The sequence below is a fragment of the Lepidochelys olivacea genome, assembly GCF_965140295.1.
Source record: "Lepidochelys olivacea isolate rLepOli2 genome assembly, chromosome: 12".
Taxonomy (NCBI): Eukaryota; Metazoa; Chordata; order Testudines; family Cheloniidae; genus Lepidochelys; species Lepidochelys olivacea.
In genome coordinates this window covers 17,705,106-17,732,641 of record NC_140422.1, presented here as the reverse complement: position 1 = coordinate 17,732,641, position 27,536 = coordinate 17,705,106, and the positions used below count along the sequence as shown (strand labels likewise).

Sequence of the window (27,536 nt, the reverse complement as noted above, 5' to 3'; positions counted from 1 at the left end):
AATTTCACCTTTGAAGTAGTACTGAGTGTCCATGAATGCAATGAGTAATACTAAGTGAGCAGTATGGTGGTAATAATTAAATAACTGCATTGATTTATTTTGTTTGGGAGAACCCAGGATACAGTCCACCCAACAGAGCAGATGTTGCAGGCAAATTCCTGGATCACGTGTTTTGAAAGAAAAATTGAGCAGTGTGCAAAAGGTCTAGAGGGTGAAATTGTTAACCTGAGTCTTGATGGGTGGCAATGATCCTGTTGTATGTGCTTGTGTGACAACAGAAGAACGGAATGTCTTCCTTACAGAAACAATTGATACATCAGGAAATGCACACGCAGCAGAATACTTACAAGAAGTAGCAATAAAAGCTATAACAAACAAAAAAAAAATGCAAATATCTAGTATGCAGCTTGGTCACAGACAATGCTGCAAATGTATCCAAGATGAGAAGAAATTTAGAAGAGAGTGAAGAGAGTCCCAAGCTAATAACATACAGTTGCAGTGCTCATTTGATGCACCTCCTAGCCAAAGACTTCAGTGTTCCAGAAATAAAGGCTAATGTTGTTGAAATTGCAAAATACTTCCATAACCACTTTGCAGCAATTGCTCTGAAGAAAGTGGGAGGAACCAAGCTAACTCTCCCACAAGACATGTGATGGTCATCAGTGGTGAACTGTTTTGAGCACTATATCAAGTACTGGCCTAATCTGATGACAGTTTGTGAACAAAATTGTGAAAAAATAGATGGCACTGTGTCACAGAGTCCACACAGGTTTCCTCCTTCTCTCCCCTGTGCTTAAGTTGGCAAAATAAGAGTCCTCATGCCTTCTTCCGGTGTTTCACACTTCCGGTGCTTTTATTTACAGCGCTACAGTGTAGTCCCTTTTATCCCCCAACAATCATCCCCTTTCTACCCATTCCCGGATCTCCTGGCCCATGAGGCTCCCTTCCTGTGGTGAGGAGACAGAGCTGTAGCCTCCTGTCCCCTCCCAGGCTAGCCTCCTCATTGAACTTTCTCTAGGGCTTTTATAGCCCTTCCCTTCCTTAGCCCAGCTGCTGCTACTTAGCTCAAGTCCTTGTTGTGAACCAGCCCTCGTTAGGGCCTGCAGCTGGGCTCTTTGCTGGCTGACTGGGCCCCTGCACCTGGCTTCCTTACCAGAAAGCAGGGCTTAATCAGCATTTTGGCAGGGCATTCAAGGGGTTTTACCCCTGCCCTGCCACACACTGTCTCAGCCAAAGTTCTCAACATTGGGCTTAAGAGAAATGTTGAACACATGCTGAGGACCCTGAAGCCTATTTCTGTAGCCTTGAACAAAATGCAGGGAAATAGCTGTTTTATTGCTGACGCTGTTGAAATTTGGAAGGAACTGAGTGAGATCTTAAAAAGAGAAATATTCAATGACCGAGTTAAATTACAAGCATTTAAAAAATGAATGGGACAAGCACTGTCTCCAGCTCATTTTCTTGCAAATATTCTCAGTACTCAGTACCAGGGTCAAACCTTAACTGCTGAAGAAGACGAGTTAGCTATGACATGGACATCCAGCACTCATCCCTCCATAATGCCAACTATAATAAACTTCAGAGCTAAGGGTGAACCATACAAGAAATATATGTTTGATGAAGTTTTAAAGAAAGTCACACCAGTGAACTGGTGGAACTCAGTTAAGCACTTGGATTCAGACTGTTTGAAGTGATAATCTCACTTTTAACTGCAGTAGCTTCTTCTGCTGGTGTAGAAAGAACATTTTCTTCCTTTGGACTAATTCGTTCCAAATTGAGAAATCGTTTGGGACCTGAAAAAGCAGGAAAGCTTGTTTTTCTTTTCCAGATTATGAACAAACAGGAAAATGAAGGGGAAGACGACTGAGTTAGCTGCAGAAGCCAATGTTTTAAGTTTCTCATGTGGACCTGGCTGACATAGTCTATTTTGATTTTTTTTTTTAATATTTCATTTCTCTTTTAGTTAAAAACAATTTTAACAAAAACAAACCTGATTTTAAAAAAACTTGAATGTTTAACTAAATTCAAACATTCATATGCTTGGTTTGTTAAAATATTATATGTTTGCTGTTGAAGAAAAAAATCCATATGTTTAATCTGGACAATAAAGTAGGTGTAGTGGGTATTGGTGGTCACTCCTTCTACGCTGAGGGTGCTCTCCAAAAAATCATAGAATATCAGAGTTGGAAGGGACCTCAGGAGGTCATCTAGTCCAACCCCCTGCTCAAAGCAGGACCAATCCCCAATTAAGTCATCCCAGCCAGGGCTTTGTCAAGCCTGACCTTAAAAACTTCTAAGGAAGGAGATTCTAAAAAAAGAATGTTTATGTGTACAGGAATGGCCCGGGAATCCTCCATGGAGATCTTTAGGAAGCTTTCATGGAGGTACTCTGCAGTCCTCCATGGGAAAAATAAAAAAGCTATTTGGGGGGCTTTACACTGGTGCCTGTCCTCAAGCACCGTCCAGGTTGCTGGGAGAAAGAGGGCTTGTCTCGAGTTACAACCTGTGATCCAAAGGATGTCTTCACAAGAGCAGCAGCACAAGACCTCTTGCCCATGCCTTTTGGCCTTACCATGGCTGGAGCAGCAAACCGACTCTTGCAATAGCTGGTGGTTGTGATTACATTGTGGCTTGCAGTGAAGTGTATTGAGGGGTGGGCAAGAAAAAATTTTTATAAAAAAAATAAACCTTGCACCAGAAACAATGTATGCACAGTCAATGCTACCCTTGTGTTTTGCATTCCTTGCAACTGAAACTTTGTCTGCCGGCACATCCTCCACACTGGGACAGAGACTTTCCCAGATTAGAAGGTGGAAAAAGAAGATTCGGGAGGACATGTTCAATGAGTTAATGCATGCCTCTGAGAGTGACCAGATGTAGCTTAGAGCATGGAGGATTACACTGTCTGAGAACCTGGATATGGACAGGGAGGACAGGAGAGCATGCAGGGAACAAGAGCGTTCCATGGAGGAAGAGATGCTGTGGAATATGAAGGAGCAGTCAGACATGTTGAGGCGTCTCTTTGCAGTTCATGAAAGGCAGCTGGATGCTAGAGTCCCTCTGCAGCCTACGCTGAACCTGTTGCCATTATCGCCCAGTTCTACATCCTCCTCCCCCAAAATGTCCTATGTGGAGGGGGTGAAGTTCGGTATCGCTTGCACTCAACACCAGGGCAGGATACAAGGACCAGAAGGCACGCATTCCCACACCTTTGACTGTTATTGTAATGCATCTGTAAGCAAGCTTTTCTTGTTTCTCCCCGCACTGTTTTATCAGCTCTTTTGCCCCAGGTTATCTTACTTTTCTTTGCTGTCTCTGTGTGCTTGTGTACATAATAAAACTTAATGGACTGAGGCAAAAAGGCTCTTTATTCATTCAGCACACCATGGCTGGTGGGGGTGGAGTCTGCTGGAAAGGAAATGCGATGGAGGAAACAGTTTTTGGTAAGAAACAACACAGATAAGTTTCACATTACTCTGGCTCGTTGCTGGCTTTCAAAGGCTCCTGGAGATGCAGAGCCCTTCAATGTGCTCTTCTTTTTGGCCTGGTGTCTGGATGCTCAAAATTGGCTGCCAAGAGATCTGCTTCAACCCTCCATCCCAGCAGAAACTTTTCTCCGTTTGTTTCACAGATATTATGGAGCACACAGCAGGCAGCAATAACAATATTGCTTTAATTGAGATCTAATCTAGTAAGCAAACAATGCCAGTGACCTTTTAAAACGTCCAAAGGCACATTCCACCACCATTCTCCACTTGCTCAGCCTATGGTTTAACCAGTCCTTACTGCTGTCTAGGCTGCTTGTGTATTGCTTCATGGGCCATGGGAGCAAGAGGTAGGCAGGGTCTCCCAGGATCACGATTGGCCTTTCAACATCACAGATGGTTATTTTGCAATCTGGAAAGAAAGTCCCTGCTTGCAGCTTTCTGAACAGACTGGAGTTCCTAAACATGCGCATGTTATGCACCTTTCCCAACCATCCCATGTTAATGTTGGTGAAATGGCCCCTGTGATCCTCCAGTGCTTGCAACACCATTGAGAAGTACCCCTTTCAGTTTATTTACTCTTTTTGGCAAGGTGGTCTGTTGCCAAAATAGGGATATGCGTTCCATCTATCACCTCACTGCAGTTAGGGAACCCCTACATGGCAAAACCATCCACTATGTCCTGCACATTTCCCAGAGTCACTACCCTTCTTAGCAGAAGTCTGTTGATGTCCCTGAAAACTTGGATCACAACAGATCCCCCGGAAGATTTACCCACTCCAAATTGATGCCCCACTGACCGGTAGCAGTCTGGCGTTTGCAAGCTTCCACAGAGCTATCGCCACTCGCTTCTCTACTGTCAGAGCAACTCTCATTTTAGTATTGCTGCACTTCAGGGCTAGGGAAAGCTCTTCACACAGTTCCTGGAAAGTGGCCTTATGTCTTCGAAAGTTCTGCAACCATTGCTCATTATCCCATAGCTGCACAACGATGCAGTCCCACCAGTCAGTGCTTGTTTCCTGGGCCCAGAAACGGCACTCAACCATGTCAAGGATGCGTGACTGTCGCCAGCAACTGTGAGTTGCTCCACTCTGTGTCTTCCAGCAGGGCTGCTTGCATGGCATCACATTGTTCTGTACGGCAACTCCTGTATCAGCTGTGTAAATACTGCAGGATAAGGCGCAAGGTGTTTGTAATGCTCACAACAACAGTGTACAGCTGAGGGGAGTCCATGCTTATCGTGCTACGGCGTCCACGCAGGTAACCCAGGGTTATGGAAAAAAGTGTGAAAAAGGCTTTGTTGTTTGCTGTTGATTTCAAAGAGGGAGGGCAGGAGGTAAGTGCATCATGGGAGGCTAAAACCATGTTCCCATAACCACCCACGCCAATGTTTTGGTCCCATAAGGAATTGCTAACCCAACCCAAAATTCCACTCTGCTACATGCACTGTGGGATAGCTACCCACAGTGAAGTGCTCCATGTGTTGAAGCCTTGCTAGTGAGGATGCACTCCGCTGACACAATGAGCATAGTGTGGAAGTGCAAGATTGACTTGCTTAAATCGGAGGCTCGATGTCAACTTACATGAAGTCAAATTAACTCTAGTGTAGACATGGCCTTTGGCTATGTCTGTGCAGCCTGCAGAAGCTAACCTCCCAGCCTGAGCTGAACAGACTTGGGCTTATGCTACTGTGCTAAAAATAACTGTAGATTGTTGCAGTTTGGGCTCTGAAGACTCCAGAGTGCGGAGTAAGTAGGCTTCGGAGCCTGAGCTCCAGCCTGAGCTGCAATTTCAAAGTGCTGTCTACATAACTAGTGACAGTGTTAGCATAAGCCCCACAATGCCAAGTCTGTCAACTTGGAATGGGAGGCATGCTGCCATATGCTGTATAGACAAACCCTTAAAGGGAGCCTAGAAAACAAGTGGAGGAGGACACCAAGTGGAGGGGAAAGAACATTTTGTTTTTTGGGGACTTTTAGAAGTTTGGACTTTTGTAAGCTGGTTTGTGACTTGTCTGTAGACCTAAGCCACATTTCCAGCATTGATCTTTGTGTGGAGGGCTGAGGAGCCCTACCCTGGGGAAAGAACTGAGGTGGAGAGAGTCTGCAGCAGCACCGTACTTGGCCCACAATAGCTTCTCTGGGTTGACCACACTCTGTTACAGTGTGTCGCTATTGTTGTGACCAGAAATTCAATCCTGGACCTGAGAAATCTTCTCACTGAAACGATTGGTTCTGATGACTCAACATGTTCTGTCAAAAAAATCAGTCAAATTCCTCAACAGCTGTAGAGGTTGAGATTAAATGTAGGGAACAAAGGAAATAGCGAGCTAGACCTGGTTGAGGGAGCACAGGGGCTCAAAGGAAGAGAATATAAGCAAAGGAAACTATTTTAATGTGTCTGAGCAATGGAAGGGACCCACCCAGGAAAGGGGACTGGTGAGCATTCTCTTTGCTTTTAGGACCTGGTTTTTCTGAGCACCCAGTGCTCCATTTGAAGTGAGTATACTGTACATATACTGCTTCTGAAAATCAAGATGCTAGTGTCTTGGACCCTATTGCTATATGCACTGGTACGAGTATTCTGACACTTGGGGAAAAATCAAAAGTCAATGGAAAGACTCCTGGTGGCTTCCATGCACTTTGGATCAAGTCCATGGAAACTGCTGCACAGTTATGTTTCAACTTTGTTTTTTAGCTTCTGGCTCATTCATGCTGATTTACAGCTTAACTTTCTCCTGCAGTTCTTGTACATGGGCACTATATATACCACGAAAGTGTAAGTTCCAAATATAGAATATTGGGGTTAGTTTTCAATGGCTATTAACTTAATGCAACAAACAGTCAACTGAAAGGCAGAGGTTATTTAATGCTTTTTCCATTGTTATAAGTTACTCATGCTAGTTTCCCACTGGAGATTAGCATGAGCGCCCAATAAACTAACTACCAATATCCTATATTTTATTATGATGATTTTTCCCATAAGGTAGCTCAAACTGTATAAAGTGATTTAAAGATGGCTCCCTATGTCCAATGCTAACAAGTGTGAAATGAAGAACTGGAGGCAGTTGATTAAATTGTCCTCGCTCCTAGAATGTTCTCCAGAAATGGAAATTGAGGTGGAGTCTAAAAAAGAAACATCTCTATAACTGCTCCCATCATCATAGTACTTGAGTGTCTAGCACGTATTTAAAAATTAAAATAATAGTTTTAACCTGAAGAGAGAAGGCCAAAACTATAAACATACAGCAATTTCGTCTTGATAGCAATAGTTGAATTATTTAACCTTCAGAAAAAGAAACTAATTGTGAGAGACTACTTAATTACCTATGAAAGCTTCTGTATCCCCAGATTTTAGAGACATTTAAACACCAGTTAATTGTTTCCTACAGTCAGTGTCCTACGTATTCCGCCATTCCACGGCTGCAGAATTCACCATGGAATGCACTCCCTGCTTCAGAATCTAAGCTTTAATTTAAAAAAAAAAAATCCAATCCTTTTGATTACAAAGAAAACCTTGAAATTATGTAAAGAATGTAAACCCGTGCAGAGCTGTCTTCATGAGTCCAGACAACCTGAAATAATAACTCTAAGCTGTATTCATCTCATTAAGATATTAACCATGAAACCTAAAGATGACATTTAAAATGACTTAACTATTTCACTGATGATCTTTATAGCAGACCTGACTAACTTCATTCAAGAAGTCTGTGTTAGAGCCTGAACTTAGCACCCAGACCTAAACTTTAATTATCAGGCTGTCCCACGTTCTCCTTTTATGTTCTATTCCCGCAACAGAACACTTACCATACAATCTCCAACATACTAAAAATAGAAATAAATTGTTTTCTCTATTAAGTACAGTTTTGCTTACATTGTTTTTTTTGTGGTATTAATATTATTTTACGTGTATAATTATACATACATATGCTTCAAATATAGTTCACATTTATAATTATTGCATTAATAATATTAATAGTTTTAATTACCTGTAGTTGATGAGTTACAAGAACTACTGTTTTTTCTTTAAGGGCCTCTTTTATGCATTTCTCAAAAATGTATTTTCCAACATGTGCATCGACTGCTGATAGGGGGTCGTCCAACAAGTAAATGTCTCTATTGGCATAAACAGCACGAGCTAAGCTGATTCTTTGCTTCTGGCCTCCAGAGAGGTTGAGACCTCTTTCACCTATCTTTAAATGGGAAAAGATCACTGCATGAGTTTATTGGTAATAATTATTTGATTTTTTATATATACATATAATAATAAGTGCTCTGTCTATGGTAAAGGTTGCACAAAACTTTGCATTATAAGACTCTCTGTTTTCAGTTGCTTATAACTTTGCCAAGTCAGGTGAGCTAAGAGCAGGAAAGAAGGCAGGATCTGTGGAGGAGGGGCTATAGAACTAGATGGGAACAGGGAGAGGCTGGCAGGGACAGGGTCAGAAGGATCTCTAATGGTTAGAGATCAATCTCCTACAGAAACTGGAATTGAACCCATTATTCCTGAGTCTCAAAATTCCCTTGCTGTCTAGTAAATAGCTGTAAAATCACTGGCAAAGTGTGTCTAGCCCTCCTAGTGGCAGGTCCACCTAGAAGATAACAGCTTTCTGCTGCTATCAGTTACTTTATTAACTCAAGTCATAGAGGACTGTTCTGCGGATCTCAAGATCCAAACAATACTGAACCACAGGAATGGGCACAGGCTCAATATGGTTCCATATGATTAACTATTTACTGTTTCTTTAAAAACTTAAACACTGAAACTTAGGAAACTAAATCTAAAAACGCAATTAAAAGAATGTGAAAGTTGCAAAGTCAACCCCTCAAAAGGTAGGGAATGCCAGAATTCAGGTTGCTTGTGCAATCTTTGTTCATCCTCCTTGTGCACATGCTTCATGATCGTCTTTAACTACATGATCACATCGTATTTCTTTCACAGGACCTCTGCCTAACTTCTTGATTTCCCCCTGCCGCTGCTGTCTGTAGGATTCCTGCTTCATTTGTTGCAGTTCTCGGAAGGAGTGTAATTAATGAGAAAGGATTGTCTTGTGGTTAAAGCAGCTAAATACCATCCTGGAAAATTTTATTCTGTCCCTGCCTCTGCCACAGATTTCCTATGTGATGAAAGGCAGGTCATGTAAATGAAAATTTTAACAGGTGATCACTGTATTCCTATATTCTCAGTACCCAATGTGAGACTTCTGTTATCTGATTTGCAAAAGTGCTGAATGCTCACCACTACAACTAACATCAATGGGAGCTCTGCTCTGAACATATAAAGTACCATTAAATTCTAAGCATTCTGAAAAATCAGACCCTAAGTTTTTCAAATTGAGGACCCAAAATCAGTTGACACCCGGTCTTCTAAGACCTTTGCATGCAGAAATTCTATAGACCTCAAAAGTAGTTCTGTACACAGATGGCATGTAAGATCAGATCCATAAGTAGCAGCTGACTTATTCTTTAGTTTTGAAAAAGGGATCAGACTCTTCCAACAAGTTTTTGGTTAATATTATTCAAATTGCTGTGCTAGTTATTGTTACAGCAGAGCTAATTAAAAATCTAACCTCACTGCAACAAAATATCAATATGCTATAAAAAGAGCAAATAGCCTTTAAAGGGGGTAATTGTGGGTTCACTCCCCCTAAAGCCCAGTGCCTCTGAACTTCCTGCTGTATCAAACAGCTTGAAGCCAACCAGAAAGTGAGTCATTGATTGAAAGACACAACTGAGCCTTAAGTTGGAATATGCTTTATGTTCCTAGTTAAGTTTTCAATAAAAAATTAAACTAACAAGCTGGCCAAGCCATGAGGAAAGCATTGTTGAATCAAATGATCGCAGCACCCTTAACATTAGGTTGCATTATTTAATGTCTGCTCAGAGAGGCATGTAGTATGACTGAGTGTAAAACAGATAATAAAAAGGGCAGCTTTAAATGAGTTTAGCATAGCATCCACTTCATTCTCACCAGCTTGTTGCGATAAAAGAGTTGAGGGAAAGATGAAAGACATAGGCCTGGTCTACACTATGGGGTTAGGTCGAATTTAGCTGTGTTAGGTCGATTTTAAAATGAATGCGTCCACACAACCAACCCCGTTCTCTTGACTTAAAAGGCTCTTAAAATCGACTTCTGTATTCCTCCCCGTCGAGGGTAGTAGTGCTAAAATCGACCTTGCTGGGTCAAATTTGGGGTAGTGCAGATGCAAATCGATGGTATTGGCCTCCGGAAGCTATCCCAGAATGTTCCATTGTGACTGCTCTGGACAGCACTTTGAACTCTGATGCACTAGCCAGGTACACAGGAAAAGTTCCGGGAACTTTTGAATTTCATTTCCTGTTTGGTCAGCGTGGCGAACTCGGCAGCACAGGTGACGATGCGGTCCCCCCAAAATTGCAAACAAACTCCAGCATGGACTGAAAGGGAGACACTGGATCCGATTGCTGTATCGGGAGAAGCATCTCTGCAGGCAGAACTCCGATCAAAAAGAAGAAATGCAAATATATTTGCCAAAATCTCACAGGGCATGTTGGAGAGAGGATACAACAGGGACACACAGCAGTGCCGCATGAAAGTTAAGGAGCTGAGGCAAGCCTACCAAAAGACAAAGGAGGCAAATGGTCACTCCGGGTCAGAGCCCCATACATGCCGCTTCTATGATCAGCTGCTGGCATTCTAGGAGGGGACCCTACCACTACCCCACCACTGTCCATGGACACCTGCAAGGGGGGAGTCTCATGCAACAGGGAGGAGGATTTTGTGGATGAGGAAGAGGGGGAGGAGGAGAATGCGCAGCAGGCAAGCGGTGAATCCGTTCTCCCCAGCAGCCAAGACCTTTTCATCACCCTGGAGCCAATATCCTCCAAAGGCGGGATCCCTGACCCTGAAGCTGGAGAAGGCACCTCTGGTGAGTGCACATTCATAACTATAATACAGGGTTTAAAAGCAATAGTGTTTAATGTTTGATTTGCCTTGAAGAATTGGGATGCGTTCGCGGCCAGTACAGCTACTAGGAAAGTCTGTTCACGTGTCCGGGGGTGGAGCGGGAATCCTCCAGGGACATCTCCATGAAGCTTTCCTGGAGGTACACTGAAAGTATTCTGGAATCATTGCAGCACAAAGCATGGCAGCGAATGGTCCTGGGTTTTGGTCACATTCAAGCAACATTCGGTCTATATCTTTCTGTGTTAGCCTGAGGAGAGTGATATCATTCATGGTCATCTAGTTGAAATAGGGGGATTTTTGTAAGGGAACGGTAAAAAGCCCTTGTTCATGCTGGGCTGTTTGCGCTTGGCTAAAAGGGATCATCCTGGAGAATAGCCATGCGGTGGGGTGAAGTGTGTGCTGCACATCCACCCGAAAATCGCAGCCCCTCCTTTTAAATGTGAAATCCAACCCATTGCTTGCTATGAGAAAGGATGGTGCTGCAGTTTGAAACCATTCCCACATGTTATGCGTAAGAAGCCAACCCCGCATACCCTTTGCCTTACCATGACTGACTGCCTGGAAACTGAATTCTGTTGTCCAGCTGTGTGTGACGTGTCACCATACCAGCAGGCTCAATATAAAAGACAGAGTGCAACCTTATACCTAAAGCACATGTGCTGCCTGCTGTGAATTGCTTGATTTCACTGTGAAAGAGTCTCTCCCTTTTGTTCTCAGAAATGTATCATCTTAAATTTTACTCTCCCTTTTTATCTCCCGCCAGGTGCAAATGTTTCTAGGTTCCCTCATCATCTCCGTCCCTGAGGTTATTGTAGATTAGAAGGCAAAAAAATGCACTCACAATGGCACTGATAGGGTACAGCTGAATGCATGGAGGCATTCAGTGTTAGAGGCTAGGAAAGCATTAAGTGAGCGCGAACAGCAGAGGCAGGATCGTGAAGAGCGGAGGCAAGAGGCGATGCTAAGGCTAATGGGGGAGCAAACGGACATGATGAAGCATCTGGTGCAGCTGCAGGAAAGCCAACAAGAGCATAGACCCCTGCTGCATCCATTGTACAACTGCCTGACCTCCTCCCCAAGTTCCATGTCCTCCTCACCCGGATGCCCGAGACCGCAGGTGGGCGGGGGGCTCCAGGCATCCAGCCACTCCACTCCAGAGGATGGCCCAAGCAACAGAAAGCTGTCATTCAAATAGTATGATTTGTAATGTGGCTATAATAAGCAATGTGGCCTTGTCCTTCCCTCCTCTCTGCCCCCCCCCCCGGCTACCTTGTCAGTTATCTCCCTTTTTTTTTTTTAATTAATAAAGAAAGAATGCGTGGTTTCAAAACAATAGTTACTTTATTTCAAAGGGGGGAGGGTAGTTGGCTTACGGGGAATTAAAATCAACAAAGGGGCGGTTTTTCACCAAGGAGAAATATACACAACTGTCACACCGAAGCCTGGCCAATCATGAAACTGGTTTTCAAAGCCTCTCTGATGCGCAGCGTGCCTTGCTGAGCTCTTCTAATCATGCTGGTGTCTGGCTGCTCATTTGTCTCAACCTCCCACCCCGTCATAAACGTCTTCTCCCTTACTCTCACAGATATTATGGAGCACACAGCATGCAGCAATAACAATAGGAATGTTGGTTGCGCTGCGGTCTGACCTAGTCAGCAAACAGCGCCAGCAGGCTTTTAAACATCCAAAGGCACATTCTGCCACTATTCTGCACTTGCTCAGCCTATAGTTGAACTGCTCCTTACTACTGTCCAGGCTGCCTTTGTACGGCTTCATGAGCCATGGGAGCAAGGGGTAGTCTGGGTCCCCAAGGATAACTATTAGCATTTCAACATCCCCAGTGGTAATTTTCTGGTCTGGGAAATAAGTCCCTTCTTGCAGCTGCTCAAACAGCCCGGAGTTCCTAAAGATGTGAGCGTCATGCACCTTTCCCGGCCATCCTATGTTGATGTTGGTGAAATGTCCCTTGTGATCCACCATTGCTTGCAGCACCATTGAGAAGTACCCCTTGCGGTTTACGTACTGGTTGGCAAGGTGGTCCAGTGCCAAGATAGGGATATGCATTCCGTCTATCGCCCCACCACAGTTAGGGAACCCCATTGCAGCAAAGCCATCCACTAGGACCTGCACATTTCCCAGAGTCACTACCGTTGCTAGCAGAAGGTGACTGATTGCATTGGCTACTTGGATCACAGCAGCCCCCATGGTAGATTTGCCCACTCTAAATTGATTCCCAACTGACCGGTAGCAGTCATGTGTTGCAAGCTTTCACAGAACTATCGCCACTCACTTCTCAACTGTGAGGGTTGCTCTCATCTTGCTATTCCTGTGCTTCAGGGCAGGGCAAAGCAACTCACAGAGTTCCAGGAAAGTAGCCTTTCACATGCGAAAGTTTTGCAGCCACTGTGAATCATCCCATACCTGCAACGCTATGCGGTCCCACCAGTCTGTGCTTGTTTGCCAGGCCCAGAATCAGTGTTCCACTGTATCAGTCAGCCCCGCTGCCACCATGATGTCCCAATTGCCACAGCATGTGCTTTCAGGAACCTCTGTGTCCATGTCCTCATCAAAATCATCCTCGTGCTGGCATCTCTTAGCCCGGTTCTGCATATACTGCAGGATAATGCGCGAGGTGTTTACAATGCTCACAACAGCTGAGCAGGCTCCATGCTTGCCATGGTATGCCATCTGCAGGAGAGCAGAGTTGCAGCGGAAGCGGTGGATGATGACGGATGTCACGAGAATAGATATTTATACAGAACGACGAGAGGACCTGTGAGGTGGATTCATGGCACCAGGAGAGCAGAGTTGCAGCAGAAGCGGTGGATGACAACAACATGGATGACAACAACATGGAGAAATTTGCTATTGAGACTGAGTTGATTTACAAGAGCAGGAGAGTAGAGTTGCAGCGGAAGCGGTGGATGATGACGGTTAGCAGTCGTACTGCACTATCTGCTGACAGCAGCACCCAGGACACAATAGCAGCGGTGATGGTGAGCTGAGCTGAGTAGGCTCCACGCTTGCCATGGTATGGCATCTGCATGGAAAAAAGGCGCAAAACGATTGTCTGCCGTTGCTTTCACAGAGGGAGGGGTGACTGACAACATGTACCCAAAACCACCCGCGACAATGTTTTTGCCCCATCAGGCATTGGGAGCTTAATCCAGAATTCCAGTGGGTGGCAGAGACTGCGGGAACTGTGGGATAGCTACCCACAGTGCACTGCTCCGTAAGTCGATGCTATCCATGGTAGTGAGGACGCACTCTGCCAACTTAATGCGCTTAGTGTGGACACACGCAATTGACTGTATAAATCGACTTCTATAGAATCTACCTAATTTTGTAGTGTAGACATACCCATAGAAAGGGTAAGAAGAGGACTAGTAGCCCTAAAAAGGGAAGACCAAACATCAAAGATTTACAACCTATCCTGAAAAATGATCCCTCACTCACACAGATCTTGGGAGACAGACCAGTCCTCGCTTACAGACAGGCCCCCAGCCTGAAGCAAATACCACAACCACATAACAAAAACACTAACCCAGGAACCTATCCTTGCAACAAAGCCCGATGCCAACTCTGTCCACATATTTATTCAAGTGACACCATCATAGGACCTAATCATATTAGCCACGCCATCAGGGGCTCGTTCACCTGCACATCTACCAATGTGATATATGCCATCATGTGCCAGCAATGCCCCTCTGCCATGTACATTAGCCAAACTGGACAGTCTCTATGCAAAAGAATAAATGGACACAAATCTGACATCAGGAATCATAACATTCAAAAACTGGTAGGAGAACACTTCAACCTCTCTGGCCACTCAGTAAAAGATTTAATGGTGGCAATTTTGCAACAGAAAAGCTTCAAAAACAGACTCCAACGAGAAACTGCTGAGCTTGAATTAATATGCAAACTAGATACCATTAACTTGGGTTTGAATAGAGACTGGGAGTGTCTGGGTCATTACACATATTGAATCTCCACGCCGGATTTTAGCATTGAGAGGGAAGAAAACAAAGTAAGAAAGGATACAGAAGAATGTACTTAAGGAGGAAGGGCAGTGTGGATACCAGTCTAATAGGTTATACTGGCTGTAGAATGACCGTGCCTAATAGGATGCAGAATGTGAGTGAGGCCAAACAGCAAAAATTAAGATGTTTGTACACCAATGCGAGGAGCCTAGGTAACAAAATGGAGGAACTAGAGCTACTGGTGCAGGAAGTAAAACCAGATATTATAGGGATAACAGAAACATGGTGGAATAGTAGTCATGACTGGATTACAGGTATTGAAGGGTATGTGCTGTTTAGGAAAGATCGAAATAAAGGTAAAGATGGTGGAGTAGCATTGTCTATCAATGATGAGGTAGAATGTAAAGAAATAAGAAGAGATGGTATGGCTAAGACAGAGTCCATCTGGGCAAAAATTGCATTGGTGAAGAAAACTATTAGAGCCTCCCCTGGGATAGTGCTTGGGGTGTGCTATAGACCGCCGGGATCTAATTTGGATATGGATAGAGACCTTTTTAATGTTTTCAATAAAGTAAATACTAATGGAAACTGTGTGATCATGGGAGACTTTAACTTCCCAGATATAGACTGGAGGACGAGTGCTAGTAATAATAATAGGGCTCAGATTTTCCGAGATGCGATAGCTGATGGATTCCTTCATCAAGTAGTTGCTGAACCGACTAGAGGGGATGCCATTTGAGATTTGGTTTTGGTGAGTAGCGAGGACCTCATAGAAGAAATGGTTGTAGGGGATAGTCTTGGCTCAAGTGATCATGAGCTAATTCAGTTCAAACTGAACGGAAGGATTAACAAAAATAAATCTGCAACTAGGGTTTTTGATTTCAAAAGGGCTGACTTTCAAAAATGAAGGAAATTAGTCAGGGAAGTGGATTGGACTGAAGAACTTATGGATCTAAAGGTAGAGGAGGCCTGGGATTACTTTAAATCAAAGCTGCAGAAGCTATCAGAAGCTTGCATCCCAAGAAAGGGGAAAACGTTCATAGGCAGGAGTTGTAGACCAAGATGGATGAGCAAGCATCTCAGAGAGGTGATTAAGAAAAAGCAGAAAGCATACAGGGAGTGGAAGATGGGAGGGATCAGCAAGGAAAGTTACCTTATTGAGGTCAGAACATGTAGGGATAAAGTGAGACAGGCTAAAAGTCAAGTAGAGTTGGACCTTGCAAAGGGAATTAAAACCAATAGTAAAAGGTTCTATAGCCATATAAATAAGAAGAAAACAAAGAAAGAAGAAGTGGGACCGCTAAACACTGAGGATGGAGTGGAGGTCAAGGATAATCTAGGCATGGCCCAATATCTAAACAAATACTTTGCCTCAGTCTTTAATAAGGCTAAAGAGGAGCTTCAGGATAATGGTAGCATGACAAATGGGAATGAGGATATGGAGGTAGATATTACCATATCTGAGGTAGAAGCGAAACTCAAACAGCTTCATGGGACTAAATTGGGGGGCCCAGATAATCTTCATCCAAGAATATTAAAGGAATTGGCACATGAAATTGAAAGCCGATTAGCAAGAATTTTTAATGAATCTGTAAACTCAGGGATTGTACCGTATGATTGAAGAATTGCTAACATAGTTCCTATTTTTAAGAAAGGGGAAAAAAGTGATCCGGGTAACTACAGGCCTGTTAGTTTGACATCTGTAGTGTGCAAGGTCTTGGAAAAAATTTTGAAGGAGAAAGTAGTTAAGGACATTGAAGTTAATGGTAAATGAGACAAAATACAACGTGGTTTTACAAAAGGTAGATCATGCCAAACCAACCTGATCTCCTTCTTTGAGAAAGTAACAGATTTTTTAGACAAAGGAAACGCAGTGGATCTAATTTACCTAGATTTCAGTAAGGCGTTTGATACCATGCCACATGGGGAATTATTAGTTAAATTGGAAAAGATGAGGATCAATATGAAGACTGAAAGGTGGATAAGGAATTGGTTAAAGGGGAGAGTATTGGTTAAAGGGTCCTACTGAAAGGTGAACTGTCAGGCTGGAGGGAGGTTACCAGTGGAGTTCCTCAAGGATCAGTTTTGGGACCAATCTTATTTAATCTTTTTATTACTGACCTCGGCACAAAAAGTGGGAGTGTGCTAATAAAGTTTGCAGATGATACAAAGCTGGGAGGTATTGCCAATTTAGAGAAGGACCGGGATATCATACAGGAGGATCTGGATGACCTTGTAAACTGGAGTAATAGTAATAGGATGAAATTTAATAGTGAGACGTGTAAGGTTATGCATTTGGGGATTAATAACAAGAATTTTAGTTATAAGCTGGGGACGCATCAATTAGAAGTAACGGAGGAGGAGAAGGACCTTTGGAGTATTGGTTGATCGTAGGATGACTATGAGCCGCCAATGTGATATGGCTGTGAAAAAAGCTAATGCGGTCTTGTGATGCATCAGGAGAGGTATTTCCAGTAGGGATAAGGAGGTTTTAGTACTGTTATACAAGGCACTGGTGAGACCTCACCTGGAATACTGTGTGCAGTTCTGGTCTCCCATGTTTAAGAAGGATGAATTCAAACTGGAACAGGTACAGAGAAGGGCTACTAGAATGATCCGAGGAATGGAAAACTTGTCTTATGAAAGGAGACTCAAGGAGCTTGGCTTGTTCAGCCTAACTAAAAGAAGGTTGAGGGGAGATATGATTGCTCTCTATAAATATATCAGAGGGATAAATACTGGAGAGGGAGAGGAATTATTTAAGCTCAGTACCAATGTGGGCACAAGAACAAATGGATATAAACTGGTCATTTGGAAGTTTAGACTTGAAATTAGATGAAGTTTTGGAATAGCCTTCCAAAGGAAGCAGTGGGGGCAAAAGATCTATCTGGCTTTAAGATTAAACTCGATAAGTTTTTGGAGGAGATGGTATGATGGGATAACATGATTTTGGTAATTAATTGATCTTTAAATATTCATGGTAAATAGGCTTAATGGCCTGTGATGGGATGTTAGATTGGGTGGGATCTGAGATACTACAGAAAATTCTTTCATGGGTATCTGGCAGGTGAATCTTGCCCATATGTTCAGGGTTTAGCTGATCGCTATATTTGGGGTTGGGAAGGAATTTTCCTCCAGGGCAGATTGGAAGAGTCCCTGGAGGTTTTTCACCTTCCTCTGTAGGATGGGGCACAGGTCACTTGCTGGAGGATTCTCTGCTCCTTGAAGTCTTTTTAAACCACGATTTGAGGACTTCAATAGCTCAGACATAGATGAGAGGTTTTTCACAGGAGTGGGTGGGTGAAATTCTGTGGTCTGCATTGTGCAGGAGGTCAGACTAGATGATCATAATGGTCCCTTCTGACCTTAGTATCTATGAATCTATTTCCTTAGGTTAAGTATCCTTACACCTTCTTGTCAACTGTCTAAATGGGCCATCTTGATTATCACTACAAAAGTTTTTTTTTCTCCTGCTGATAATAGCTCATCTTAACTAATTAGCCTCTCACTTCCAACTTATCTGTATCTTACTATATGTTCCATTCTATGCATCCGATGAAGTGGGCTGTAGCCCACGAAAGCTGATGCTCTAATAAATTTGTTAGACTCTAAGGTGCCACAAGTACTCCTGTTCTTTTTGCAGATACAGACTAACATGGCTGCTCCTCTGAAACCAGTAAAATTGTAATTACAGTTAAGATAATTTTCTAGTAGAGATGGGCATTACCTGGACTCAAGTGACCCTGAACCTTGTGAATTTCCCCATCGAAGCCAGATCTAAACTTTGTGGATTTGTACCCATTTCTACTTTCTAGTAACTTTAGTTCTCTGATCCTTCACCCTGTTAGGTCCAGGAATCGATTAAATGAAAATTCCTAGAAGGGTGGGTCATTCCTCTAGTGGAATGAATTCTGACAGGAAGGAGCATTAAACTGATGAACCTCTCTGTGTAGTAGTCCAAAGGTACTACAGGACCACTTTATATGGAAAAGAATAACAGGAGGTTCTGATAAGAAATTGCAGCATAGTGTCTTAATTTTAAATAGTACCTTTCAAATACAAGGTATATCAAAGCACTTTACAGTAATGGATCGGATACTGATAGTGCAGTGATTAGGCAAGTATGACAACTATTGTACACTTAATAATACCTCATACACAGTTTGAATCTGTTTCACTGACAGTTAGTTGGATCAGTAGAGTTACCTTTTACTTTTTAAAAGGTGCCATGGATTCTATAACTTCCACAGGGACAGCCACCAAATATGGAAAAAGGAATATGATTTAACACAATCTCAAGGTCCCCACCTTTAACAATACTCTAGCCTCAACACCACATGAACGTTAGTGTTTACCCAAATCTTGATGTTTAATTTGAACCTATGCCTTTCTTAACCCTGAAATACAAGTGCAAGGTGCAGTCATGTGAGTCCCACTAAGACATACATTTAAGACATATATATAAAGAAACTTTCTACAGCAGCTTATAAAAGAGATTTTTAAGGTGTCAAGAGGTTCAGAGCCTAAGAAGGAGGAGAAGGTGATTGAGGTCAGGTGGTACTGTTTCTGTTCCCTGATTGGATCACTTCAGTAACTAATCAGAACAGTGTAAACAGTGACTACTAAACTTATACAACTTGAAATTCATGCTGTTTGGCTAGTTGGTAAGTTGAGTTAGCTATATCTGTTGAACACACAATTCACAATTTGTGCATTTTTTGTAATATTTGCAGTTTGTATTTTGAATCTGCAGATAATACTGCAAACTGTAATTTGCAGACCAAGACAATTCTGACTAATTTCAAATAATGAATACATTTGAAAATTTCATGATCTGTTCCCAGATAGCAAGCAAACAGTAAAAAATGCAAAATCCATCAGTTAAACTATTACAATTTTTTTATCATCAGTACTATCAGTATTAGTTTTATGGACCAAAACCAGAACAATTCAGAAAAGTGACTGACGAAAAAGAGATAAGGGGTGAAGCTTTCATTGCAAAAAGGAAATCTGTGTTATCTAAACCTTATTTCTCAACTTCTCCAGGTTGGCAACCCCTTATTTGAAGTCAAGATTTTCATGAGCCCCTTACATTTTTGATAAAAGTAAGTTTTATTTTTAAATATCAGCTATAAACTTGTATAATTTATTTGTGTATGTATTTCAGGAGGTTGAAAGAGAATACTTGACCTTGAAGTGTAAAGGTGTATAGCAAGTAGGGATGAGAGATTTTCTTTGTTTTAGATTGTAATAAAATTTTCAATGCCTTGTGACCCTCCTAATTGCTTTCCATGACCCTCCTGGGTATTGCAATTCACCAGTTGAGAAATATTGATCTAAAAATTCAGGGTCAGAGACTCAGTTGCTGTAACTTGATATAGCTCCATTGACTTCATTTTACACCGTTGAGTCAGGAATCAGTTATAAATGACTGGCAAACAGTAATTACGGAGATTCACAGGAACATTGTCTCTGCAGTGAAACAGCTCAAGGAATACTACCATTCTCCCAAATCTGTTTCCAGAAGATAATGGCTTCTTTGTATATTTAAAGACCTGGAGCGAACTCTTCTATGTTCGTTCAGCTAGTATGTCTTTGTTTCCATGTCTGTGAGGACATGAACCCATTTTCCTTACAGGACTTGAGAGCTAGGTGCACAGTTATTTATGTACAACTTCATCTCCAGAGGATACTGTACAAGAGATATGTTACAAAAGGCTCTGAGTAGTAAATTCTCACCCATTTGGGGAATAATCTGTCACAAATGTGACCTGCAATTGATGAAGACAACATAAAAAGAAAGTCAAATTGGACTCTAAGGCCCACTAACAAATAATGATTGACAGGATAGCTGACAAACAGTAATAGGTGAATTGTAATATTTTTGGGGCTGTGGTGCCCTGAGAATGTGCTACAAAGAAGATATTTTTTAGCCTTGGTAACAGATCCAGTACAGGAAGTCTAGAAACCACCCAGACAAACTATTGAAAGTATTTGAAGAGGTAGGTGCTATTGCATTGAATTATAGAACTACTACAGTAGAAATTTGTAAAATAAATATATACAGTGAATTATCAGTCATCCTTTTTTCTGCTGGAGGATGCTTTTCAGGGTTATGTCAGCTGTGTTAAGAATGTTTATGTAAAACAGATATTACTCCTATAACACAACTTTGATTTTTTTCATTTAATAAAAAATAGATGTCACTTGGGTTTTTTTTTTCTTTTCTTTTCTTTAAGCAGCAGCATAACGTTATTTTATGTCCATTAAGGCTTTCTTGAGGATTAGGGCCAGATTCAAATCCTGATGATCTGACGGTGAGTTTTTCAATTGACTTCAGCAGGCTTTAGTTTAGGCCACAAGAGCAACACTTAGATAGCATGGTTGATAGGTGAGAGTGCTCCTGACCCAGGTAGAAGGAATATGTGTGCACATACTGGTAGCAGATAGACTATCACTGCTGCCTATCACCCTGTATACTCTGTGACAAACTGGATCTCTGGATTATGCAGAAGCACTCTGTTGTCACAGACTCAAAATTCTATGGCAGCTTCATTTAAACATTAAAAATACAGGCAAATATGAGTAATACAAAGAATACAGTGGTCCCTGTATTTATTTTCATATTAAATTAATTTATTTTATACTGGTCTGGATGAAAGAAGGTGGGAGATAAATCCATAATCTTTCCCTGTCCCCTTTGCTCTTTGTCTGTTTTCATATGGGCCATAAAATTTATGTGCTAGGAATATATGGGAATATGAGTATTGGGGGGTATTTTCTCTTTTGTTGTGTATAATACTTTTGTACTTATATGTTTTATATGTTGGCACCTAGAACTTGTTTGGTTTGTTATAAAAAAAAATTGAAAAAGTTTAATAAAGAATAAAAATACTTTATGCTGCCCCCACATTTTCAGTATGTTGCAGATTTTTGACTTGACAACACAGAACTACTTTGTAGAAGCTGTTGGGAAGCTGGATAGGGGCTTGGCAGTTGGAGAAGGCTCAATTAGAATTTTTTTTTACTCCTAGGAGAGTGGAGCCATAAGCTTTGGGTTGTGGGATAATCACACTACCAGGATGTATTCAGCTTGTCTGCAATCTTAGAAAGATCACAGTGCATGGTTTACATTCAGTTCATATTTGTAAAATTTATTTTGTTCAACCATAGAACTAGAAATATGAGGGGAGGGATGGATAGCTCAGTGGTTTGAGCATTGGCCTGCTAAACCCAGGGTTGCTAGTTCAATCCTTGAGGGGGCCATTTAGGGATCTGGGGCAAAAATTGGGGATTGGTCCTGCTTTGAGCAGAGGGTTGGACTAGATGACCTCCTGAGGTCGCTTCCAACCCTGATATTCTATGATTTTAAAAAATATTTTGAAATCCCCTTTCTCTAAAACTTAAAAAAAAAAATCAGAAAAAAAAATCTAGCCTGGGATTTAGTGTGGAATGTAAAAAAAAAAAAAATTGGAGGGGGATATAAACTGGAGTGAAAGTGAGTTGAAAATTGGACAATATGGGACTCTATTGTCAGCTTTTTACTATGGAGAGTTTAACAGCTCTCCATAATATGTGCCAATATTTTACTAGATTGCATAATGAGACTTACTTCAGTCAAATCTCCATAAGGAAGAGATTCCATATCTGACTTCAGACTGCACACATTGATTGCATAATTGTACCTAAAGAATGAATGTTCAACATTGTTTAATTCCTAAAAATTTTCTTCGGCACAAAATCTCATGTATTTTGAATTACCATAGTATCTTTGTTGCAAATATATCGATTTGAACCATAATAATTCAGTGACCATGATATAATAATTCAGATTCAGCCCTTTCCCCCCTATTTTCTGTGTGTAGAAGTTACAGTTATATCATACTGTGACACAGTTGCCTTTGAAATTCTTATACAATATCATCATATGAGCAGATATACAATGTTGCACTCTACAACCTCTAACTGAGACCAACCGCATCAAATCTGCAATTCCAGCCTCACGTACAAATCCAAAAATGTAGGAATTTGAGATTAGACTTTAATTTGGATTTCTCAGCACTGAATCACAGTTGCTTGCTATATGTTGAGCCTTTTGACCAACCAAATACTGAATCTGATTCTCATTTACATTAGAGATTTTTTACACCACTTTGTCAGTGTACAGAGGCCTTACTTCAGAGGTGGGCAAACTATGGCCCGCGGGCCACATCCGGCCTGCGGGACCATCCTGCCTGGCCCTTGAGCTCCCGGCCGGGGAGGCAAGCCCCCGGCCCTTCCCCTCCTGTCCCCCCTCCTCCGCAGTTACGCTGCCACAAGGGCAGCAGCTGGCTCCAGTCAGGCGGCGTGGCTTCCAGTCCTGCTGCTCTGAACGGCATGGTAAGGGAGCGGGGAGGTTGGATAAGGGGCAGGGGGCCCTGGGAAGCAGTCAAGGGACAAGGAGCAGGGGGGATTGGATGGATGGGGGGTTCTGAGGGGGGCAGTCAGGGAGCAGGAAGTGGGATTGGGTGGATAGGGGACAGGGGGGAAGGCTGTTTGGAGAGGTACAGCCTTCCCTACCCAGCCCTCCATACAGTTTCACGACCCCGATGTGGCCCTCAGGCCAAAAAGTTTGCCCGCGCCTGCCTTACTTTATTAGTAGTATTATAATGTATGTGAATTGTGGTGGCACCCAGAGGTTCAATCCCATTGTGCCTAGCTATGTACAAACATAATAAGGACATGGTCCCTGTCCTGAAGAGTTTACAATCTAAAAGGGCATAAGTTTGCATTGATGGCCACTTTAGGGCACCTTTACACTGCAGTGTAAAGTGGCCTTAGTGTAATGAAAGTCAGGTTCTGAATGTTCAAAACTTTGTACCGAAAAACAAGAAGGATAAAGTGCAATCTTATATACAACCTACACATGCAAAATTTGTTCTTCTTTCTGGAGAGGATGGGCTAGGTGTCTACCTACCAGAATTGGTCTCAGATATTAAAAGGAATTGGTTTTTTTACTACTGAAAGATTTATATTGCAAATATTAATCTTAGGCTCTATTTTTATTCCATATTTTGCAAAGAATGACTAAAATTTCATTTATCAGCCCTGTTTCGGTGAGCAGTATTCCATATCAGTTGCACCAAATGCCTTATAAAACATTCTATAGTTCCTACAAAATTTATGTAATGGCCATATGTTCTGAATCTTCTGGTTCTCCTGGAAGAAAATACTACTGCATTAAGGTCTTGCAGTTGTTGCATTCCAATGTTGTTTTACAAGGCCTATACCTCACTGTCTCACCTTTTTTCAGAACCCTTTATTGTAAACATGCCATGGGGAATTTGAACCAAATTTCAGCTACTAATAATATGTTTGTGAAATTATCTCCAATTTGTATTTTGTGTTTGTATGCTGGTTTCTTAGAAAATTTGGGGAAACAACCACTAGAAGTCCTGTTTTTCTTCCCCACATAGCACGCATTTGCTGCACCCTGCTGGTGCCTGAGCAGTAACATTGTGACATGAGAGGTAATCAGCCATTCATCACTCACTCCCTCCAGTTCAGTTGCATACTTGGGGAGAGCCACTAGTGCCTTGGTTGTCATGGCAACTGCTGCCTGTGATAACTGATTTACCTCAGACAACCAGGACATTACTACAGTGAAGGATCCCAGGAGGAACTGGAATGAAAGCTGACTGCTCTTTGGACTTGTCCTGTGGCAAGTTACACTGTGTCTTTTCAAAGGGTAAGTGTTACTTTTCTCAGATACAAAATTACTTTTCATATATGTTGTTTACATGCTTCTTTCAAATTGGAGATTGAGACTTTATGAATACTTCCAGCTTTTTTAAATACATGGGAAATTATAGGTCCAAATCCCTACTCAGTTTTCACTGTCAGACAATTAAAAGAAGTAATTTAGAAGTTGTAGTAAAACTGAAGTTTAATTACCAAAAAACATGTTCTGACTACAATATAATTTAATTCCTTTCTATATATTGGTCAACATGGTATTCGAAAGATAAGAATGGCAACCAGATATATATTGAAGAAAGCTAATATGCAAGTGCTTTAGTTAAATAGTACAAGCGGACGAATTAAAGGTTGCATGGGCAACAATCGATCTGGCATTTCCAAACTTGGGAGTACTTGACTTCATAATCTTTTAATCCTTTTTTAGTCTTTAACTTTGTACTTTTTAATGATTTTATGGTTTAGTTTATTGATGAGTTACTTTAACTAATAGTAAAAGAAGTTTTTTTTGTTTAATTTGTGTATATTCTTAGAATACTTATTGCCTTTTAACTACATGTAACTCTTCATAATCTAAAACCAGTATTCTTTGGAGCCATTTTCAGGAATTGGTAAATGGAAGTTAAGAAGAACCAGAGAATTTGATATGCTGCTTCAAAAATTGCTGTAATATATGAATATCATAGGACATGGCTATTAAATGTCTTTTTCTGATATTCTTATGTCTATATGTTTTGATAAAATAGTTGCTAAACTATTTAAGGAAAGTAACTTCTTGAATTTTTAAATACAAACCATGTGTCTGGGATGTCTAATGGAAACATTTATCTGAAATTTATAGACAGGCAAATTCATTCCATTTCCCACATGGCTCAACTACACGAATTTGCTGGTTGAAGGCAATAGCAGGTATTGAAGAAAATGAACATCTGACAAGCATGGCTGCCCACCAGCATCTAGCCAGATTTGGCAGGTGAGACACTGAAACAAGTCTTTTTTTTTTTTTTAAAAAATAAGCACAGGGATTCTCTATCTATTATCCATATAAGTATGACTGAACAAGGTTGGAACTACAGTTATTAGCAATACAGAGGTAGCTTTTGTTAGTACTTAGGGATAGGAACTTGCTGGCTTTATGCAATGCTGCACTGATAAGTAGCAGGAATGCAGAGGAAAGTTTATGGATATTTACAGGAGTTCTTTATTTTCTACATTTTTCCATATTTCTTTGGTTTGAAGTCTCCTAATTTAGTTAATTTGTTCCCCTTTTGGATTTAAAAAGCCTCCTCTCACATATTAGAGTGTCCTGTTGTGTGATATGTGTGGCCCATGAGAATATAAAGGAGAGAGGCATATGCATCAGGTGTGTAACAGGTTGTCTTGCCCTTTAAGGGCCAGAGGCCTGGGGCAGCCAGCCATGTTAACTATTCAAATGCAGCTGCGAAGGAAACAGGTGTTCCCTATTAAAGAGCTGCAAGAAAAATGGGACAGCTGAGAGAATCTGCAGGAAGGGATAGCCTACCTCAGTAGTCCCAGAGGAAGGGATACTCCCAGGGGGAAGCCCTGCTAGTTGTGGTTGGGTAGAAAGCCCCAGCTGGAAGTTTTGTTTTCCTTTTGTGACTTGTTTGGACAAAAAAATGGAACCAGGAGGGAAGGGCTAAAAGCTGATTTGGGCATGGCTGATGATTCCCCAGGCTGGTGAGTAAAACTGCAAGGGCACAGAAGGGTTTATGCAGCCTGCATGACCAGAAAGGGAAGGACATGTGCAGCCCATGTGGCTGTTAAAAGAGGGGGGTGTGCACCTTGACAGGCATATTCAATGTGTTCTAAGTCTATGTACAAAGCACAACATATATGGCAATGTCACACTACATGAACTAAAATAAAACCCATTTCCCTGCAGTCTCAGTCCAAAGCCAGAGGAACATCGGGACTGCTTCCTCCCTAGGGAGTAGAAAAAGAGGTGAAAACTCGGCCTTGCCCATAGCATGAGCTCATAGTGTAGGACCAGTGGGTACTGAGGAATATGCTGCATGCACAGAAGGGTGTATTCCTCTTGCAGATCAGAAGTGCTAGAAGGCATTCTAATTCACTAAGGCAGAATGTTTCCTAGTGCTTCCCCTGGAATGATGCACCTCCCCCTCATGTCGGGAAGAGCTGTGCCTTTAAGGCACAAATGAGTTCTGAGGCCCAGATTTTTAAAGGTATTTAGGTATTGCTCTGCTCACCATTGTCAGGTCTAAGTCCCATTTTCAAAAGTTTCTAGGCCAGGCATGATTTCAATGGAAGTTAGGCAGTTTGGTGCTTTTGAAAATCTTATTTGGCATCTATCTGCATCTTTAGGCACCTAAATACCTTAACAAATCTGGCCATTAGGCACTTTGGAGACTAAGTCCAATTGACTTTGTGAATGGAACTTAGCCATCTAAATCATGTAGGGCCTTGCAAGGTGGAGTGGAGCAGTGCCGAAATATCTTTTAAAATCTGGGGCTAAGTAACTAGATGAGCTTTACACCATGTCCTGAAGATAAACAGAATAATGCTGACAGACCAATTGGTTGCTATCACCTTAAATAGTTGGGGGGCCTCTAGTGGGCCTGCCTGTCTTCTACTGCAGTAGACCCCTAACACATCAGCAGCATATATATGTACTAGGCCTTGCATGTTTGATTATAGGTAGTAAATATGATTATTTGAACCCCAACTCTGCCCATGTGGTTTCCTCTTAGTCTTAACCTTGCGCAGAGAGCAAAGACTCAACATCAATGGAGAAAGTGAATGCGATACATTTCCTAGTTGTTTATAACTAATTTTAAAAAAAAAAATTTAAATAGTCTCACAAAACTAAATGCAATATACACTGACTGCACTGCATCAGTTAGTAATATGAGAACTCATGAACTGCTGCTTTTGATTTCTGGGGATATTTCTGTTATTTAGCTTATGGCTAATTTAACACATTTATTTTCTTCTTAGTTTTAGTCACATGCTATGGCAGCTGAAATTTGAACACATGGTACATGACAACAGGAGTAAGGTGATGATTTAATCATCATTATAATGTGTAAATACCAGTCCTGAAAAATGAAAATATCCAGTAGTCTAGGTCAGTCACAAAGAAAGTAATGACCATTTATAGCCTAACTTTTTAAATAGTCCATTTGCCTTTTGAGATATACAAAATTAAAATAACTGACCAGCCTGATCCTTCAGTTGACAATATCTGAAGTCCATATATATGAGAGACCTGGAAGTTTTAGTTCTAAAGCTAACAGGCTGGGAGCATCAAAGAGGTGATACTATATATCTTGTGACTGAGAATGTTGCATACATCTCGTCTCAGCAGTCACTGATGACTAGTTGTAGATTTAATGTCTTGGAAGATAATATT

The 27,536-nt window shown here is 41.6% G+C and overlaps 1 protein-coding gene and 1 long non-coding RNA gene across 2 annotated transcripts in view; one reads left to right on the top strand and one right to left on the bottom strand.

Moving 5' to 3' along the window:
• LOC311529146 (ATP-binding cassette sub-family C member 12-like) overlaps positions 1-27,536 on the bottom strand; it is a 110,192-nt gene that overhangs the window by 40,218 nt on the left and 42,438 nt on the right. Inside the window, exons 14-15 of the mRNA XM_084644891.1 lie at positions 22,023-22,095; positions 7,474-7,677 (exon numbers count right to left, since the gene is read on the bottom strand). Of these exons, the coding sequence (XP_084501017.1) occupies positions 7,474-7,677; positions 22,023-22,095 (277 nt within the window). The remainder of the gene's footprint in view (positions 1-7,473; positions 7,678-22,022; positions 22,096-27,536) is intronic.
• LOC311529149 overlaps positions 23,999-27,536 on the top strand; it is a 38,874-nt gene continuing 35,336 nt past the window's right edge. Inside the window, exons 1-2 of the long non-coding RNA XR_014713778.1 lie at positions 23,999-24,137; positions 24,987-25,118. This is a non-coding gene — a long non-coding RNA (uncharacterized lncRNA). The remainder of the gene's footprint in view (positions 24,138-24,986; positions 25,119-27,536) is intronic.